General features: G+C 38.2%; 1 protein-coding gene across 2 annotated transcripts in view; it reads left to right on the top strand.

Annotated features, from left to right (window-relative positions):
- Nucleotides 1–22,386, top strand: part of DOK7 (docking protein 7) — a 122,845-nt gene that overhangs the window by 72,652 nt on the left and 27,807 nt on the right. For both annotated transcript variants that reach the window (XM_063457727.1, XM_063457728.1), the window contains exons 5-8: nucleotides 4,325–4,444; nucleotides 6,130–6,228; nucleotides 10,895–11,757; nucleotides 20,168–20,216. In XM_063457727.1, coding sequence (XP_063313797.1) covers nucleotides 4,325–4,444; nucleotides 6,130–6,228; nucleotides 10,895–11,757; nucleotides 20,168–20,216 — 1,131 coding nt within the window. The remainder of the gene's footprint in view (nucleotides 1–4,324; nucleotides 4,445–6,129; nucleotides 6,229–10,894; nucleotides 11,758–20,167; nucleotides 20,217–22,386) is intronic.

The following is a 22,386-nucleotide window of genomic DNA, read 5'->3' on the forward strand; positions in this document are numbered from 1 at the left end:
CATATAGTTTCCAATACACTTATAGGAAACCATTTGCTTCACAGATCGCAGAAAATAATCTATATATATATATTCAGGGCCGGATTTTCCTATAGGCTAACTAGGCTTCAGCCTAGGGCTTCAAGATCAAGAGGGGCCTACATTCAAATTGTTAGCAAAATTAAAATTACACTATTCTAAAAACAGTGAACACTAAAACACTGAACCGGAAATAAGGAGAAATTCTACTCATATGATATGACCAGTGGCGTACTAAGGTGGGTGGGGGGGGTGGGGGGTGGTCCGCCCCAGGTGCCACTTACTAGGGGGGTGCCAGGGCAGACTGCAATGCCCCTCCTGCCGCGATCGCCGAGACCGGCGGTCTGCAGGTCCGCAATGTGCAGAGCTGCAGACCATGGATCTCGCGTGCACTGCCCAATCAGAGCGTTGCCGCGGGTTACCACGGCAACGCTCTGATTGGGTCTCGCGAGATCCATGGTCTCCCCCTCTCCTCATCACCCCCCTCCCTCTCACAATCACCCCCATCTCCTCATCTCGACTTTTTTCTTATTTATTATCCGTGCCACATTTTTTATAAAGGTTAGTACCAATCACAACATGTTTCATTTAACATATTGATATATATCACAGTAATGATGTATTTTATTGTCTCTCATGTAATTTACCAACTTAAAAATGGGAGGTGAAAGGGCCTCATAAGTGGAATAGCCTAGGGCCTCTTTTTATCTAAATCCGGCCCTGTATATATTGATTCAATATATAATATATAGATATAGATTTTTTTATTCCTCCTTCGGATTTTTCCCTCTATTGTTCACTTCTCATATGATCTGTGAATACAATCAACATTTAGTGAGTGTCCCATAGCCATCAATCTTCATTTTTCCCATTAATTAGCTATTTTACAGTGCCATCTCATGTCACTCTTCCTTTAAATCCTCCTTCCATGCTGCACTCTGGAATGCAAGCTCTGTTTGCAGTGTTACTAAATCCACTGCTGTGCACAACCTTTTCATCTCTTGTTCCCTAGACTTACTAGCCTTAACTGAAACATGGATCTCTCCCTCTGACACCGCTACCCCTGCCTCTCTATCCTTCGGTGGTCTTCAACTTACCTACAACCCAAGACACTCTGGATGTAATGATGGTGGTGTAGGCTTTCTCCTCTCACCTCACTGCTCCTTCAAACCTCTACCCCCACCTTCCCTCTCTTTCTCATCATCTGAAATTCATTTAATTTTCCTTTTCAAACCCTTCTCTGCTAACATCGCCATTATCTATCGTCCTCCTGGTTCCCCTCTCCTCTTCCTTGACCACTTTGCTGCCTACTGGCAACCCTACTTCCTCTCCTTTAATATTCCATCCCTAATTCTTGGGGACTTCAACATTCCCATTAACCTACCCTTGTCCTCAGTAGCTTTAAAACTACTTTAAATGACCTCCTCTCTTGGGCTATCGCAGTGGGCTAAGTCCCCCACCCATGTAGCTGGCAATACCCTTGATATTATTTTCTCTCATCAATGTACAGTCTCTAATCTCTGCAACACTCCATTTCCTCTCTCTGATCACCACCTATTATCATTTGCTCTCCCTTACCCTATCATCCTCAACCTAACCCCCTAAACTAAGAAGAAATCTGAATTATATTGACCTCCAGCAGCTATCAGCTAATATTAATGCCCAACTTCTATCCATCCCTACTTTCTCCTGTCCCTCACTGGCTATCTCCTCATATAACCTTTGATAATATTGTAAAGCGTTACGGAATATGCTGGCGCTATATAAATACCAGTAATAATAATAATAATAATAATAATAATAATAATAATATTAAATATTTTATTTTGGGTCAGTATTCACTAATTTTGCAAAACACCCGATTGGCCTATATTAATTTTCCCATTTATTATCTCTCTTTTTTGTGCCATTGGAGTAGTTTAGAATATTACAATTTTTAATTCGGTTAAATTTCGGCTCGCTATTCGGTAATTTTGCCAAACACCAGATGAGCCTAGATTCGTCTGAATTGCATTTTGATCTAAAACAAAAGTCAAAGTCTACCAACAACCTGGAAGAGACCCAGTTAGTTTTAAAAAGATCTTAGTGCTTTAAAATGAAATTGAGTTGAATCCAATTTTGTGTTGAAATAAACGTTACATACAATGACGCAGATTTGTTTATTTTGCTAATTGCTAATTTAGACCTAGATCTGGCTCTATAAAATTGTGTATAATGGCAAGTAGGGCCCCATGCAGAGTGAGTATGTTGCATAAAATTAGAAACTGTGCATGAATTTTTAAATTAAAGTGATTCTCATTCTCCACCAATTTTCATGGTTGTTTATAAGTCTGATAATAGCAGTCGAGTAAAGGAGGACGCTTTGCACCCAAGGCTTTTGCCCATCGTCTTGTTGCTATTTTACAAACACACATAGCGTTGCCATTCTTACACGGCTCGTATAAAACACAAATAGAAATAGTCAATTATGTGCCGTCCTCATCTAGACTGTGTGTACCAACACACAGTAACAACTTGACTAATTATAACGGACTGGTATGCTAATATTAAGGTTAAAACATGAGGCTGACCCATGAGGACATTTAACCTTTATATTAACTCTGGCTCCAGAGCTGCTGTCTATTTAACCATTCACTTAATATGCTGAATAACAGTCGATAAACCCAGAATAGGCATTCTATAAGATCAAGGAGCAGTCTCTATGACTGTTCCAAGAAAAATAAGATTAGACTGGGAAGTCATCAGAAAAAAACTGTTCTGCCCACGTTACGACTATGTATAGAAATCTTACATTAATGTAATATTGAAAGTACTCTAAGTAGTATAAACACTACAGCTCATTACACTACAGACCAATTTTCTAGGGGATGGCAACAAGAGACTATTAGCAAACTAACCACTACACTAAACTGTGATGGTTACGTCGCTTAAACTGTCCTGTTAATGTTGTTGTAGAATTTGCTACAGATTATAAGTTTACTATTATACTTGATGTGTATACACAAAAGGAACTTTGGGTTTTAGACCCAGAATATAAAGGTCTATCAGAATAACATAAACACATTTGTAGTTATAGGAAATGAGAGGATATAGAAAATCAAAGGACATTTCGAATTTACATGCCAACACAGTATTGCATTTGATATAAATTAAAACAAGACTTATTTGAAATGTATACAAACATACCTAATAGCTAACTTTTAGTTGGTTATTACTAATGTGCTATTACCTCACAGTTTAGTTTTAATCTTACCTTTTATGTTTTTTTAGATTTACGCATCCACTTTGAGGCAAAACAAGACAAGAACCTGTAATTCTTCTCACACACACACACACACACACACACACACACATATATATATATAAAAGCATACTTGCAAAATGATGACAATGCTACCATTCTTAGGGAATTGATTAATCCTGATTTGAATGACAGAACTAAGCATCTAGCATAAAATTATACCTGCCTGTACAAAATTATAGCCATTGTCTATTCATTATAATGTTTTCATTTATACATTATACTCATGAAAAAGAATGAAGTTCATTTTATTTTTCACTTTGGACTAATAGTGTTTGATTGACCATACATACATATGTGCATACCATCAATCTTAAGAAAACGCTTTATAAATGAAAAGGAACTGTTTTTATAAATATGATTAAAAATGAGCTGCCAGAGTAAAAAATAAATAAATGCAAATATGTGGAAGGAATTAAATCCTTGAAGATTGTGCATGTTAAAGGGTTATTTCAACCAAAAAACAGTGTTTTTAAAAAATCACACTATCATTAGAGTAACCCAGCTTGCATTGTCTCCCTGCAACAAAAGTAAAAATAATAATGAAATAAAACTAAGGCTTGCTTTAGATCCTCAGTCACGCTGAGGCCTGATCCTCCTCCGGTGATGTCACTCCCCAATCACCTCAGGGGAGTGATGTCAGGGAGTACAGGCTGGGAGGGAGGCACTGCTGTATAATGTATAATGATGACAGACGCAAAAAAAAATAATCCATTTTGTATATATTATAGTCTTTATGACAGCACCACTACTTAGAAATGCATGTTTTGAATGTGAGCATAAAAATGCTCAGATTTTAAATTAACCAGTCCAGAACTCTGGCTAACGAGGCTGTGGAAAGTGGCTACTTTAAAAAAAAAAAAAAAAAAAAATAGAAAGTGGTTATGGTGCTATAAGTAAATCTTTAAGACAGAGGAACATATGAGACATTGTATGTATTATGTAATGGTGAAATTAATAATTTCGCAAGAAACTAAATATTTTTTTTTAATTTCAATTTAACAGGGGCCGGAGTTTTTTTCCTGTCTTGTGCGGAAGGGGATCAGATCAGTTTTCTTTTCGACTGCATTGTTCGTGGTATTTCTCCCACAAAAGGTCCATTTGGCCTACGTCCAGTTCTCCCAGGTTAATATAACAGGTTTAAAGTGAATATTGGCACAAATATTTAGTGTGTTTAATGAAGAATGGTCGGTTTGGAGGGGAAATGGTAGGTAAGATGGAGAAAGGGATGGAGAAAGGGTATGTTTAAAGGTGAAGTGGTAAGCAAAGATGAATGACATAGCTAAAGGGAAGGGTAGGTTTGGAGCTGTGACCAAGATATATAATGTAGATCAAAGAATATTGAGTTTAAAAGGCGAGAGGCATTGAAAACAATTAATGCCCCCCCCCCCCCCCCCTTATTAGTGTTCTAATATATAAATAGATAGGGAATATAAATAAAATAGATAGGGAATATAATGGAGGAGAGATATGTTTTGAGGTGAGACAGTAAACCTGGGTTTAGAGGAGCTGATAGATGTGCTGGGATTAGCAGATGCAGTAGTTAGATCTGGGGATGGAGAGGTAACCAAATGTTCAATGAAGCTATAAGAAGGGAAAACATGCAAAATAAAGATAAAAGAAAGAGTATGTCGACTGAGGAAGAGTTATGGGGTTTGTAGCTTAGATGGTAAATGCAATGTATACTTTTAAAATGTCACCTTTCAAAGGGTGAGCTTTAAATGTCATCCTCATTACAGCAACATAGTAATCAATGTCACTGTGTCCGTAAGAATGAAGCAGCATTACACCATTCATAACGTCAGCTCCATTTATAATGACCCCACTAGGGATAAACTAGCATAAGGCTAGGGTCACACATAGGCTAGGGTAAGCAAGTTTAAAGATAGAAAGTTTGTATCATTGGGTGTAATTATTTATGTACCCAGTGGTGCAATAATCACTGGCATTACACAAAGGACTTACATTTTGATTGTAGTGAATCTCATTAGAATGCAGGAGGCAGAATGTGGAATGTTTATAAAGGTGGAAGAAGTGGGTTTGGTGGTATGTAGCTTAGTAAGGTGTAAATAGTTGTTGAAGGAATGATAAACGGTGTTGGAGGTGAAACGTGAAGACAGATGCAGGTTTGGTGCATCATGGGTAAACTGCACAGGCAGGGTGGATTTAGAGCAGACATGGTAAGCGAGGTAAATGTAAGGAAGGAATAAGCGGCATTGGAGACAGAATGTTAAGAAACGTGCCAAATGTAGATGAAGGATGGGTGGATTTGGATACATAAAGGGCAGCTGTGTGTGCGCGTGTGTTTGTGTGTAAATATAACATATATATACCCACTCACACAAACACAAATACCCGGTGTAGCCATATCCTACTGGGTGTAGGGTTACAATGGAAGAAGACTGGCTCCATGTAAATCAAATAAATGAAGGACGGAACATTCTAGAAGAATTAACACCTACTAGAAATAGCCCTCATTTAAACAGAACATGAGTTTAATTGTGTTTATTTCTTCCCCTTCATACATCTGCTTTACACATAGATGCTAGCATCTTAATTATGACTTTAACAACTTTCTGAAAATATGTCGGCTGGGGCTTCTTTGGCTTTTAATTAGTTTTATAATTCCTTCCAGTCTACTACTAGTCTGTGAAATTGCAAAGCATCCAATTTTATTTGTAGCAAAGGGGATATGAATACAATTCAAATCAATTATAAATATATGATATAATCCATTTCTTAATTGGTTAGCTGCTAAAAGAAGCCACGTCGTCTTTTTTTCATTTTTCGTGTTTATTTATCCCTTTTAGACCCGAATTTGAATCCAGCTGACTTGGAAGATAAAGTTGCTCATGAAACCTTGCAGCTAGAGAAACGTCTCAGTATTCTTTCTCATCAAAGTCTAGGAGGTAAATGAAATTCTAACATGAAATCTGTTACCGTAGAGCATATTTCGAACTGTTCATGCAGTATTATAACAAGTAACCCTGACAAATGGTGTTGTAACAGTTTTGATCTGATGGTAAAGTCATTTGTCCATCATCAGATTCATACCTATTTGGAGGATGGGGAAGTGATGGTGGAGAACGCAGGACTTGTTGGCAAACCATAAGTTCTAGAACCATGGAATCTTTAACGGGTAGGGTGTGGTGTCAAAGATAATGTTATCACATTTACAACATTTGCTTCTAACACATAATGCTCCTAAAATTACAGTGCTCTGTTTGGCTGTTTAAACTGTTGGTTGCTACCTACTGTATGTATATCCAATAGTGCAAGTGTATTTTTGAGATCTAGATTCGTTTAAAAATAAAAAATCAGAATTGCTGTTTTTTCCAAAATATAATTGATAACCTTTTAATGTATAGGTTCTGGTACTGAGAAATGATGAAAACACATTGTTTCTCTTATATAACATCACTGGATATCCTTCTTTTTATTAAGATAAATAGAACAGCTCTAAGGCTAAAACACACTCGGGATCCTTATGACAAGAACCGTGATATGCAAATAAAAGAAATATTATGGTACTTGTATAGTATTGCAATCAGTAACCCCACTTTACGCAGACATTAAATTGTGTCATAAACTATCATTACCTTCCTCTCTGTGATTGCCTCATTAATTCATTTTTATTGAATCAAAATGCAAATTAATAGGGTCATTTTATGAGTTTCCCCACAAATATATTTCAACACACCTCCTTTTTTTTCTTTAGTTCTTTTTGGTTCTGGAGGTAATTGTGTTTATCCAACAATTTTGGGCTTTAAAAAACTAACAGGATTAAAAGACATAAAATATTCACTACACAACTCACACACTGAGATATTTACATACATACATACATACATACAGTGAGGGAAAACAGTATTTGATCCCCAGCTAATTTTGAACGTTTGTCCACTGACAAAGAAGTGATCGGTCTATAATTTTAATGGTAGGTGTATTTTAACAGTAAGGGAGAATAACAAAACAAGAAATCCAGAATAATGCATGTCAAAAATGTTATAAATTGATTTGCATGTGAATAAGTAAAATACGTTTTTGATCCGCTATAAATCAACAAGATTTCTGGCTCCCAGGTGTCTTTTATACAGGTAACGAGCTGAGATTAGGAGCACTCTCTTAAAGGGACTGCACCTAATCTCAGCTTGTTACCTGTATAAAAGACACCTGTCCACAGAAGCAATCAATCAATCAGATTACAAACTCTCCACCATGGCCAAGACTGAAGAGCTGACCAAAGATGTCAGGGACAAGATTGTAGACCTACACAAGGCTGGAATGGGCTACAAGACCATCGCCAAGCAGCTTGGTGAGAAGGTGACAACAGCTGGTGCGATTATTCTTAAATAGAAGAGAAACACAAAATAACTTTCAGTCTCCCTCGTCTGGTGCTCCATGTAAGATCTCACTTCATGGAGTTGCAATGATCATGAGAATATTAAGAAATCAGCCCAGAACTAAACAGGAGGATCTTATTAATGATCTCACGGCAGCTGGGACCATAGACACCAAGAAAACAATTGGTAACACACTACGCCATGAAGGACAGAAATCCTGCAGTGCCCGCAAGGTCCCCCGCTCAAGAAAGCACATGTACAGGTCCGTCTGAAGTTTGCCATTGTATATCTGAATGATTCAGAGGAGAACTGGGTGAAAGTGTTGTGGTCAGATGAGACCAAAATCGAGCTCTTTGGCATCAACTCAACTCGCCATGTTTGGAGGAGGAGGAATGCTGCCTATGACCCCAAGAACACCATCCCCACCGTCATGGAGGTGGAAACATTATGCTTTGGGGGGGTTTATCTGCTAAGGGGACAGGGTAACTGCACCGCATCAAACGGACAATGGACGGGGTCATGTACCATCAAATCTTGGGTGAAAACCTCCTTCCCTCAGCCAGGGCATTGAAAATGGGTTGTGCATGGATATTCCAGCATGGCAATGACCCAAATCACACAGCCAATGCAACAAAGGAGTGGTTCAAGACGAAGCACATTAAGGCCCTGGAGTGGCTTAGCCAGTCTCCAGACCTTAATCCCATAGAAAATCTGTGAAGGTTCGAGTTGCCAAACGTCAGCCTTGAAACCTTGAAGGGGTCAAATACTTATTTCACTCATTGACATGCAAATCAATTTATAACTTTTTTGACATTCGTTTTTCTGGATTTTATTTTTGTTATTCTATCTCTCATTGTTAAAATACACCTACCATTAAAATTATAGACCGATCATTTCTTTGTCAGTGGGCAAACGTTCAAAATCAGCAGGGGATCAACTACTTTCCCCCCTCACTGTATATATATATTTGTAAGGAAAGGTTTGGGCAGACAGAATGACATACTTTAAATGCACAGTTAATATTTAATTGCAGAAACAAGTAAATGTGACTTACGTTCAGGCATTCTTTCAGATAACCCCCTTAGTGATATTTTGTAAAGGTCTCTGTGCTGCCTCGTTAGGCCTCAAAACAGTCGGGGTGTTGTGCTTACACTCAACTCTTATGGAACCCTCTAGTAGTCTAAGTAGATGACTGAAGGTCAGAAAATAAAGATATTAGTTCTTACAAAGCGACTCTCCCTTCAACAAGGCAGCATAGTCATGCTTGTAATTCCCACTGTCTGAAATGTCATTTAGAATTGGGCGTGAAAAGGAACTGTTGAAGTGAAGAACAAATCTCAAAGACAAAGAAAAATTTCCAAAACAGTGTTTGTAAACTTGTCATGTAAAAAAAACGAAAGCCCCACTATCAATGCAAAATAACTACCTGAATAATTATCTGCCGGTAGTCACTTTGTACAAACATAACTTTCATCGAAAAGTCATCAAGGTCAACGTCTGAAGTATGCAATACAACACATAAATAAACCAGAGGTTTGGAACCAAATAATCTGGTCTGATGATGTAAAATTTTGATATTTTACTACCATCACCATCAAAGAATGTTTAGAAAAAAAAGTAAACACAGTCAAAGTAAAGAACTCTTTGCCAACCAAGTATGGTGGTGTATCTATTATGTTTTGGAGTTGTTTGACTGCAGCTGGCTCGGGACATATTTCGTCAGTGAAAAAAACAAACCAGTGAAGCAATCATCCCAAAAGCAGAAAAGGGGCTGGATATTCTGACAAGACAATGACCCAAAGAGAACATGCTGAGCATCCAACGTAGAAATAAACAATGTTCTCTGCATTGAAAATATGCTGATTACTTAAAACATGCTGTGGCAGATGGAGTTGCCACATATCTACCTGCAGGGTGTTAAATTAATAGCTTTACATTTTCAATTAGTCAAATTTAGCAAATAAAGGGCAACTGTGTATCAAATATGCATAGATAAGTGGAGTTCATGTGTTTAGTTCACCAAGGTTAGATTGCTAATGTGTTTGCATTTAGAAAGTTAACGAAACATGTTATTTTGTCAGGGATGCCATAATGTTTGCATTCAACTTTATATAAATTCAAAAAGAGATAAGATGAAAGATCATAGTTTCCTATTTAAAAAAAAAAATGAGGCTCAGTAACATAAAAGTGGTTCTTCTTTTGACACATGGTGATTTTCCAATCCACTTTAGTTATGTAAATATGTAGAATTGTTTAGAGCTCTGTAGGTGCATATATCTGTTTCTCAATTTCAACGAACAGAGGTTTGATCTGGCTTAGATTAGTGGGAGTTACATTTCAAATAAAGGTGCAACTCTTTATATTCTGAGGCAGTACTGGACCTGTAATTCCCAGTGCTGCCTTACAAGTTAAGACCCCCACTTCACTTCACTTCACTTCACTTGAACTAACCATTAATCCCATACACAGCACAAATACTTAAAGAGAAACTATAATGCCAGGAAAACATAGTTTTTTTTCCTTGCACTATAGCTCCATGACGTCAGCCGGTGGGGGAGACACAATGCGCATGCATGCAATGGCCACGCTCGCATTAGTACCTCCCATATAGGAAAGCATTACATGACGCTGGATGGACCAAAAGTCACCTAACGACTTGGAATCCCTCTACTAGCTGTCTGGTAGACAGCCGCTAGAGGTGGAGTTAACCCTCATAGGTAATTATTGCAGTTTATTAAAAACTGCATTAATTACCTTTGCAGGGTTAAAGGGACACTATAGACACCCAGACAACTTAAGGTCATTAGCGCCCGCTCATCGCAGGATGTCGGAGGGGGCGGAGCATATAGTGTCCTTTTAACTTCAAGACTAACCTAACACTAACTCTTAACCCTTACACAACCCTAACCATGCCCCTAACACTAATTTCAACACTATATGCAATACATACAAAATTTAGCACACTCCACCAACTTTAACACTATATGCAATACATACAAAATTTAGCACACTCCACACTTTAAAAAAAAAAAAACATCTGACTTGACTAGCATGCAGCTGTAAGCTGATAAATATAAAATTAACTTAATTAACTTAATTTGTTGTTTAAAGCAATGTTATGCGTTTCATTTATATCATGATTTGACCTTTTAACTCTTGCGTTCTTTGTGTGCACTTCAAATTGCAGTTGTAAAGAATGCTACAAAATAAAGTTTATTTTTGTTTTTCTTAGGGGATGACAGAAGTATCTCCAGCTCCTCATCAGATACCAGTCACTCAGATGCCAGTGCAGGAAGTAGGCTAACAATCTGGCCAGAGGCATCGTTGGCCAGCACCTCGGCAGAGGGCCATGGGATGGCAGCAGCAAAGGGCATTCATCTTGGGGAAGACAAGGCTTACGCAGAAGCTCATCATGTAGTAAAGCCACCTCCTAAACCTGTGAGGTCTAGACAGTTGCAGGAAATAGGCCGTCAAAGCTCTTCTGACAGTGGAATAGCTACGGGTAGCCACTCTTCCTACTCCGGGAGCTTCTCTTCCTATGCTGAGAGTCTGGACATTTGCCATTGTGAGGAGTTTGGATCATTGCTTAGCTTACCATTGAACCTCGCTTCTGATCAGAATGTATGCACTTGCCAACATTCTAATCCTCAGAGAGGCTCTGAGTATCAAATTCCTGGCTCTGTCAGACATCTCTATGACACACCCAGAAGTTTATTACAGTCAGCTGCTGGAGATACTCACCCTAAGAGTTCAGATTCCGCATTATCTAAGGACCAGTCACACGCAACTCAAGGCATTAGCGACACTAAGCTATTGTTACCCCATGTGGAGACAAGAGAACCCACTGAGCAAAGCCAACATAAGAGTAGACATCCATCCTTACTCTTAGAAAGCAAAGACTCTGGAGATGAAACATACGTGGATTTTGTTCCAAGGTGGACAGCTACAAAACCGCAATCACTGGTGACAGAACCAAAAAGTAGTGATCTAGCATCATCTGCTGCAGGGGCCGCTGACACTTGTGACATATGCAGTCCCCATCATGGAAATACAAGAGCATTTTTTTCAGCTTGTCCTGTCTGTGGGGGATTAAAGGTAAATACATTGCAGTGTTATTTTCTAAAATATAAAAAATAAACACACGTTAACCCATGAACATGAAAATATTTACACAATGATAGTTTTTATTATAATATCACTTGTAAGGCTTCACCAAAAATTTAGGCAAACAAAAAGAAAATCTCCAGGCACTCAGGGTGTTTAAGCCACATGCAGGTTTAATGGAACAGAAAAAAGAACAGCAAGGTTTGAACTGCTAAGTAGACGTGCAATTTGTTTAGATCCGAATGTAAATTCTGAAGAATTTCATGAAATTCGGACATTCGGATGCTTCCAAATGTCTGAAGTGCCGAAGTTTGGTAGTTCGGAAGTGCCGAACCAAACCGAATGACATTGGTCCGACTTGTCGAAGTGCTTCAGATTTCTGAAAAGTGGCAAAACAAGAGAGAGGGAGGGAAAATTACGTGAATGATGACAGGAATCTTGACAAATAAGCTAATTCCTGGCACTGGGAGCCCTATATATGTGTAAGTGGTTGGGGTTGCAGTCCTGGCACTAGGAGCCCTATATATGTGTAAGTGGTTGTGGTGGCAAACCTGGCACTGGTAGCCTTACAGATGTGTAAGTGGTTGTGGTGGAAGTCCTGGCACTGGGAGCCCTATAGATGTGTAAGTGGTTGTGGTGGCAGTCCTGGCACTGGGAATCCCCTGCCCAATATGACAAAGTAGAGACTTATTTGTTTTATGGTAAATTCCCAAGTTGCGAAAAGGCAGAGCAAGTGCCGTCAAGCTGTGGGAATAAGGCATTATCCCTCTCATTGCAAGTCAATGTCTACGGAGGCTTCTGGGGTCTTGCAGGATCCTCTATAGACATCAGTGTTGCATTGCTATGCCTGTGCGAGAGTACAGCTCTGACATGGGCCCCTTGTGGATGAAGCACCAGGAGCTATAGATTGAAGATGGTGGCATCCATATATGAGAGCATCAGGGAATTATAACTCACCTGTGCTGCAACCTTATCCCGTTAAACATCAAGTGGTGATGCCATTATCGGGGGACTTTGCAAAATATTTATGAACATGGTAACTGAGCCCCTTTAAGAGACTGGTGCACACATAAATCATTGTACATGCTAGCTGCAATACTTACTAATTAAACTGCTATCCTTAAAATTGTTCTTTACTGTGATAAATTCTAAAGGGGCACCTGTAAATGGGGAATGGAGTATAGCAAAATGGTATCAAGCACAGGATGGGCCCATCACGGCATAGCATTTTCAGTGGAAGAAAACTTGGGCTAGTTCACGTCTGCCATTTCAACTGTTTTCACTTTTTCATCACCATTTTTTGCTAAATTTAGTGGTATTTTATTTTTCCGTTTATTTCAAATACATATTGAAATGAAATGGTCACTTTCTTGTGACTTTCCTTTCCTACATATATGATTATATGATGTGACCAGATTCCCATGTTTGTTACCCAATGCAAGCCGAACAACTCACCCAGTTTGTCCATGTTCCACCCTTGCTGTGTTCATGCTCATTTTATTATTTGCAGTCCTACTGACATAGCACAATGAGTATAGTCTTTGTGCCTAGGTGAACCTCGAGTTTAAATTTTCTCCCCTGGAGAAGAACTAAAGACCAGATGTTGAGATTCTCATTTAAAAAAAAAAAAACATATCTAAACATATCTAAAGGTACGAAAAAAATATGCCAAAAAAGCAAACAAACAGTCAATCAAACCGAAAAAAAAGTTTCACTTGAATTCAAATGATTAAATAATGTACAAGCTGGAAAGAAAATGTGACATGTTTGTGGAGCAATGCATTAAATGTAAAGAGTATAGCTGGAGTTGTTAGAGGGTTTTTGCTGGCAACGCTATATAGTCACTTTGGTTAGTACATTCGGCTGCCCTAAATAGTCAGTTTTGTTTATTTATTTTATTTATTTATTTATTACTGGCATTTAAAAAGTGCCGACTTATTCTGCAGCGCTGTATAGTTGGGGAAGACAACACAATAAGAACAGACCAATACAAAAGGTAGAGGGCCCTGCCCGTGAGCTTACAATCTACAATCTAAAGGCTACATAGTAACTCTGATTTATTACATTCGACCGCAAAACATTTTCGTTTCATTTCAGTGCATTCTGTCTACATTCAACACACTGCATTTTCATATCCGCTCAGCACATTTGACCTACGTTCAGCTACACTACATTTCACTCTGGTGTAGCACAGGTGGTCTACATTCGACAATGCTACATTTTCAATTTGGGTCTGTACATTCGGCCTACGTTTGTCCACTCTACATTTTTCATTTTAGTTTATTACATTCAGCCTACCTTAGGCCGCGTTTTCATTACTTCATTTCAACCTCGTTCGGCCACCTTACCTGTCATTAGGTGTTTATATATATATATATATATATATATATATATATGTGAGAAACATGGGGGGATGGTTGCACTCACCTAAACATGCTTAAATGGGGTGCTGCTGGGGGCCATATTATACAATAAACAATACACAAGATCCAGCGCACTCTCCTATCCACTAAACAGCAACTTCAATGTTGACAGATTTTATTAGTTTGTGAAAGTTTTTTTTTTAAACACCTAATCTAGGCAAAAAAATGGGGATTTAGTTACATTATATGATCATACATTGCATAAGCCTGCCACAACGTCAATGTACCCCATCTTTGGCAGGTCCTACTCTCACAGTCTAATGTCTGCTCTTATGAGATTAACCCACTTACTTGGGGAAAAAATCCATCTGAGGCTCTCTGCAGTACAAGGCTATATAGGGCCCTGGGATGAGGCACCTGTAACAGGGAGGGGTGCAAAACCAAGGAGTTGGCTAGACTCCCAAATATATATAGGAAACATGGGGGGATGGTTGCACTCACCTAAACATGCTTAAATGGGGTGCTGCTGGGGGCCATATTATACAATAAACAATACACAAGATCCAGCGCACTCTCCTATCCACTCTCCTATTTTTTAAAAACACCTAATCTAGGCAAAAAATGGGGATTTAGTTACATATATATATATATATATCATTTGTTATATCATCAGTTAGTTTCCAGGTTGTTTTGCATTTTTTACTACAGTGCATCCCTAAGTGTAATTTTTTACTAAGTGTCCTACTTGTGCTTTTATAAATCTATCTATTGTTTATGGTTTGTGGCTGAATTTACAAGTTTTGGTTTACCGCAGTATACTACATGTAATCTCTCTCACCTAAGAATATTTGATGATCTCTAGCTTATGTATTCATCTGCTACGCACTGGTATCATATTTATACTCGTGCCTATCAATTTGCTGTAATCACTCCTTTCACATCATTAATGTGTTACTTCTTTGACATAAGATTTTACTTTTTATCCAGAATCCAAGCTGTTGTTCTCAGATACCTGCTACTTGATTCCAGACTGGCAGTACAGCATCTATTTACTTAAAGGGGCACTATTGTCACCAGAACAACTATAGCTTATTCCCTTCAGGCTTTTTGCTGTAAACACTGTCTTTTCAGAGAAGATGCAGTGTTTACATTACAGCCTAGTGATAACTTCACTGGCCACTCCTCAGATGGCTACTAGAGGTGATTCCTAGGGCAGCGCTGCAGAGTGTGCCGCACTGCCATTCAGTGTCTCCATCCTCTGCATGGAGACACTGAACTTTCCTCATAGAGATGCACTGATTTAATGTAACTCTATGAGGAGATGCTGATTGGCCAGGGCTGTGTTTCTAAAAAAAAAAAAAATGTTTTAAATATTTTTATTGTTATCACAATATAAACGCGTGTTTCAAGCATAATACGGTTAATGCAGTTAGTGGCCTACGCAGAGGCGTGTGTATTAAAGTTATAGTTTACATGGGGCAAACATATTGCAGATTTGTCGGAATATCATGTGGTTGCCTGCGCAGAGGCGTATGAGTCAACATAGGCAAGTATTCACAAATATTAAGTATACATAAGCTTTGCGAAAAGGAAGCGATTAAAGACTATTAAACTATTAACAGCAGAGTGTACCTTCATTATGCATTTTAGACCGTTGCACAGTTGAGCGCTCCAACATATTTCTGGTTGCTTTTAAACAAAGGGTCATGCGGTATGGTATTTAAAGCTGTTGGCCTGTTGAGAAGGTACACTAAATAAGCTTGGTAATGTAGCGCGCAGTCGTTGGTGTCCAGTATGTCCAGCCAGAAGGGGGGGTGGGGAGAGTGGGGCCGGGCCGGGTTCCCCGTCTCCCGCTCTGTCAGTGCATGTTGTGGGACTCATGTACTCCTCTAGTCGAGGGCCTTGTGGAGTCCCCGTGCTCGTTGCTTGCTGTTAGCGGGGCAGGATCCTCTGTTTGCCACTCCTGGTTATGTTCCCCCTCGGTTCTCTGCTTGTTTCCGATTTCTGACGGGTTCTTAAGGTTTTTAATTGGTTTTTCAGCTGTGTTTAGTCGGAGCTGGCTTAATCTGCTGCCGCTCCGCTTGGCGGCCCGGCCCCCCCAGGGCTGTGTTTTGACTTGTGCTGGCTCTGCCCCTGATCTGCCTCCTTGACAGTCTCAGACAATCCTATGGGGAAGCATTGTATTTGGTTCAGACCAGACCACCACTTCTGATGATGTCAGCAGAAAGAGACAGTTCAGGGGCAGAGGCAGATTATACTATACTCAGGGAGGCAAGAGGGGGCCAGAGGTCAGGGGGGCTACATGGTGGTTTTAACACTATAGGGTCAGGAATACATGTTTGTGTTCCTGACCCTATAGTGCTCCTTTAACTTATCTCTATCCCCAGAGTCAGGCAGTATGTTTGGCTAGTATGATATACAATATTGTTATTGATATTATAGTTTATAGTTGTATGTTAAATGGTTGTATGTCAACTTAATGGGTACACACTGCGTACTACTTGGTACTACTGGTTGTCAGAAGCAAGGGATTATGAGGTCCCTGTTCATAACAACAGCAACCCCCCCCCCACTCCCCCCCTCATCTACAGTAACATTTACACTTACAGCTTCTCACTGTTCTCAATTTACTATGTTTATATGAAATTGCTGTATGTAGCAGTCTCGCTTGCTAAGGGGCATGAAATATGCACACCACACCAATTCATCAGTATACCAGGTTCTGTTTGGGGAATGTCATTCACTTTTTTTTTACATGTTAAGTTAATTTTCATTCACTCCACATGTCTTCACTGTTACATTTTATACTATGCCTCTCTACGACAATTATTATTATTATTGGTATTTATATAGTGCCAGCTTATTCTGCAGCGCTTTACAATAAACATTGCCCATTTGCTCCTAACTTGTGTCCACACGTCGATAACCAGTACACTTTATGTATCCTCACCTCTTGAGATATATGTTACAGGGGTTGTGATATTCATGTATATTGGCAATCTCCTTGTCTATGTCTATCTCACGAATAGCTATTCACAATAAAAACAAATCAGTACATCAAGTCTCGCCATGTATGTTTCATACTGGCTTTTAAATACCTGGGGCTATTTTATCACCTGGACCAAAATTTTAATTTTCCTTTGCATACTTGTGTTACACAAGGGATTAACATAATTATCACAGACAGTAAAAATACAGTTTTTACACATACACTGTAACTTTAAAACCATACATCCAATCTTCATAAAAAACATATTATTAATCAGCACACTTTAAACATAAATCCTCAGCCAAATCCATCCAGTAGATCAAAAGTTAGACGGAAGTCCTTTATGACCGACCGATCAATTTCATGCAGAAAAACGACTAATTCCCATTCGAACGTGCGTTCGAATCTTCGAACGGGACTTAGTCTCTGCAGCTGAAAATTCAGTATAGGAGAAGGTCAGGGTCAGCGGTGTTCGCGGAAATGTGCAGCCGATTACCGCTGACCTTGTTCGAAGAACAAAGATGGCCGCCGCCACGTGTTCGTTTGCACGAACTGTGGCCACCCAGCGCTCGGCAATTAACCTGCAGTAACCTCACAGCCTGGGAGGTAAAATGCCTGCACACTTCCACTTCTGGGTGGTCCGCCTGTGTGGTACTTGGTTCAGTAAGCCCCATTTACTGAACCAAGTGGGAGAAAGCCAGGGACAAGTTATTTTACAGGTCTGGGGACATAGTCTTAAAGGGGCATTGTTCACCAAAGTCACAATATGTCCCCAGATGGTTCTTAAAGGGCCATACACACCCAATAAAAGTCCATACGTTTTCAGTGGCACAATCTCCCAGGGGCCATAGTCATGAGGAAGGAGGCTAGCGATAAGTCCTCTCCAATGCCCAGTGGCAAATGGCAGTTTGTCACAGATATATATTTTTCTAGCCTTTATTTGCTAGTTTTTCTCAAACCAACAGAAAAGACACATTAAATGGTTATTTCAAGCACCATGACCACTACTCTGATATCAAGTCTGTATGTGCAGAGTTTCAATTATGAAGTGCTGCAAATACCTGCTATCAAAGGTGTAACTCCACCTCTGGCAGCATCACTGTGCAGTCATTAGCCAGCCTGGAACAAGAATAGATCTCAAGGAGGGAGTGACTTTAGTTTAGGAGGATTAGGCTGCAAGGAGAACGTGGCCTGACAGTGATGGATCTGACTTAGCTTTATTTATTTATTTATTTTGAGAAGGGCTAAGCAGCACAACAAGTTTTACTCTAACAAACTAATGTTTTACGAAAACAATGTGTGTTTTTTTTTTTTTTTTTTTATCGAAGTAACCCTTTAATTCTGTTGTTTTTAGTGTGCACCAAATCTTCAGCACCTTAGGTGGTTTTGTTAAGTAATTTGAAATCTAGGCCTATGTGTCAGCAATCTGATTAGGAAAGGGAAATATGTGAACGGAATGGAGACAGAGTGTAACTGTATCCTGTGTCACGGAGATTGTGTTGTTCGTGGAAATGGTACATATCCATTTACTGGACGTTGCAAGTGAAGACTTTTGTACTAAGTGTCTTGATGAGCTAGCACAGCTGAAAATAAACCGTCTGTTACATTGGCACAAAGCAAAATATGTCACTAGACTTCATTGAGTAATTAAACATTAATCATTACAGGAACAAAGTTAAACATGTGAATCCAATGATGAATGTGCAATAACTTAGTGGCAACAACCTATTTCACAAGTATGTAAAAAAAAACTTTAAAAAACCTGAGCACTTACATTGTGTCTGTTTGGGCCTATTTCAAAGCATAGCAGTGCTTGGTGCTGGCCTCAGTTTTGGTTGCACCCAGGCTTGAGTTATGAATTGAGTGCAGTTCCAACTTTTTTGTTTCTTTATTTCACAGCATAGTCTGGAGCTGCTAGTCTTATAGTCTGTATGGTAATTTGGCCCTGGAGTGAAGTATATCTTTTGCATTCTATATATTTAAAGGGATTTTGCAATTCTCTGCATTTAGAAGTTAAATACTGTTTGTTTCTGCTTACACAGCCCTAGCCACACCCTGCCTTCATGAGAAAAAAAAAAAGTTTCAATCAGATCATTGTGTTTACTTTAAAAGTTCTTAACACCTGCTCTGTTAATTTAACTTTAATTAAACACATGAAGATGCAGCAGGCTGTAGCAGGCAATTTACAGAGCAAGATATATAAAATTCTAAATTAAACTGACTGTGCAATAAGGGATGCTAAGTTTTTCAGGAAGTGAGCAGAGAGGCTGTGTGAGTCACAGAGGGCAGGGCGAAGTAAGGCTGCATAAACAAAGTGATTTCACTCCAAAATGTCATCAGTTGTAAGATTGATCTAGACACCAAAACCACATAATTAAGCTAAGGTTGTTTTAGTGCAAAGTTAGGGGGCACTCAAAGTAAAATTGACAGAAAAAAATAATTCATGATTTATTCACTAATAGCTGGCAATCAAAAGTGTTATAATTTCTGAAAATAATCTTCTTGCTTTATCAACTTTGAAGAACAAAATCCTGATATACTTCCAAAGGTAAATGTATTTAGCATTCCCGAAGACTTATTTATAATTAAAGATTACTATGTGACTAACATATAGGTTATAGCAAGGTTGATGGCAGGAACCGCACTCACTCCCAACGGCCACGGGTGCTCCTTAGCAGGACCAGTAATCCCACCACAATAAGGCAAACAAGAAAAACTCACAGGCACTCCAAATGTGAAGCCGCAGGCAGATTTATTACAACAAAATGCACAGCAACGTTTCGACCTGACTAGAAGTTGACAAAGACCTCTAGTCAGGTCAAAACGTTGCTGTGCATTTTGTTGCAATAAATCTGCCTGCGGCTTCACATTTGGAGTGCCTGTGAGTTTTTCTTGTTTAACATATAGGTTATGTCACAGGAGATATTTGAAAACAGTTTTTTATTCAAATTATAGCCATCCTCATAAATCATGTTAATATAAGAGTGTTAGATTGTTAGATTGTCTATTTGCTCTTTTTTATAAGTGTACATTTCTTGTTTTATCTCAGGGAGCATCCGGTCTGCAGTCAGGACTTGCACCTACAACGCCTACACAAGGTGAGCAATTTATTATTGACTGTTAATTACAAATGAATCAGGTCAGAAATAAAACATTATACCCATCTTCCAGTATTGTTTAAATAACACAGTATGGTTGCATGTTTCACTTTAATCAGAATAATTGGGGTGAAATTACAGGCTCATTACTAAGGGGAAACATGCCTTTTGAGCTACTATATCAGGAATCTCATGGTATAATGTTTACTTAACCTTTTCTCTCCCATCCTCATGCTATACAAAAGCTATATATTCTTTTTTTTGTTCACTTCAAAGTAATACAAAATTAATGAAGCCTGTTAAGTTCCACACATTTTTATCTCCACTGAACTAGTATTCCTCCCATAGAGAGAGAGAAATTTCACAGTTGGACTGTAAGCACTACTCCAATCTTCTCTTCCTCCCTGTGCCATATATAGTACAAGAGTCTGATTTTATCCAGGCAACAGTTTTTAATGTATGTGAGCATTATTTTATATTTTGGTGATATTTTCGGGAAGCTAAATTCCCCAACATGCCAGCAGGTTCTTAACATTTACCATGAGAGGATATTTGACAATTTTCATGTTTCTATTTTTTATCACACCTACTGTATATGACATAAGTGAGATTTATTTCAGCAAAATATTTGTAAGGAAATGAATACATAAATAAAAAAATGTACATTGTAAGAATTTACATTTATTTTATTTTAATACTAAATATTAGTTTAGTTTTTATTTTGTAAGTAAACATAACTTCACTAGTTACAGTCATGGTAAAAAGAAAGTACTCTCACTTCGAATTCTATTGTTTTACAAATCAGGACATAACAATCATCTGTTCCTTAGCAAGTCTTAAAATTAGGTAAATACAACCTCAGATGAACAACAACACATGACATAATACACCGTGCTATAATTTATTTAACAAAAATAAAGACAAAAATGCATTTTAATTAGAGTATAAAAACGTGCCATTGAAATAGCAACACATATTATGTGTATAGGTTAAAGTGCTATACACTATTAAACAATTAATTTATTGAAATCAAATACTTCTTAAAATAGCAGCATTTTTATTTGTATTTTTTTTTTTTTAGCTTTTTTTATCCTTTGTCTTGGGATGAGGAAGTATGAATAGTTACAGATGTTATATTGGCACATGTATCACATCCCTAACAGGTTTGAGGAAGTACATCCTAAGGATAAATATAATTTAGGTGTGATGGTATGATATCACAAAATGGTCTCAAACCCACTACTCATGAACATTGTAAAGTAATCTGATGGTGTGTTTTTCGTGAAAATGGTGGTGAGTTAGTGGAAAGACTAAATTCATTTATTGATTCTAGATTAAAGAAATGTTTTGATGCTCATTGGAAATCAATGTAATGACTATATTATTCTCCTATACTCTCCCTTCTGACATGCAAAATATATCAGTATATAACTGTAAATGGTTTTTGAGCAAAACATAGAAAAAGACACGAGAGACCTGAAAATATAGGAAGCAGAAAAGATAACATATTTATACATGTGAAGTCTACTTAATATTTTACATTACTATCCCAATTAGTGCTATCAGCAGTAAAGGTCATAAAGTGTTGCAATTCTCAGAGCTGAGAAATGTACAATCAAGAAATACATTTTAACAAGTGATGGGAGACCATCATTAAATCTACACGGATGTCTCAATATACGTTGTAAATATTGGGGATCCTTTATGGGATATTATGTATATATTCATATTTGTTATACATGAAACCTCAATAAAAAGAGATAAAAAAAAAAAAAATCTAATAAACAAAACAGTGCTCCAATGTCATCATTCATCCTCAACATTGTCAATGTCTCACATGGGGGCTCACAGTAACCTTTCATTTGAATGCCAACATCATGAAGCATGTTGTAGAGGAGAGGAGAGGGATGGAGCTATTCAACACAGTGGGCTGTGTGTGTACAAATCAAAAAAATAAATAAATAGAAACACAGGTTTCACCAATCAACAACAACAAAAAAAAAATAGAAAATTATGAGTCCCATTTTCTATTTTTTATTTTTGTTGATTAGTGCAACCTGTGATTTATTTTTTGTGTTTTTTTGTCTGCACTTGGCATAGGGGGTGATAGAGTTTGCTGCCCAATTTAACCCAGTGTTGACTGCTTTTAGCGCTTATCCATATTTTTTAT

The sequence above is a fragment of the Pelobates fuscus genome, chromosome 6 (genome assembly GCF_036172605.1).
Source record: "Pelobates fuscus isolate aPelFus1 chromosome 6, aPelFus1.pri, whole genome shotgun sequence".
In the NCBI taxonomy this organism is placed as follows: Eukaryota; Metazoa; Chordata; class Amphibia; order Anura; family Pelobatidae; genus Pelobates; species Pelobates fuscus.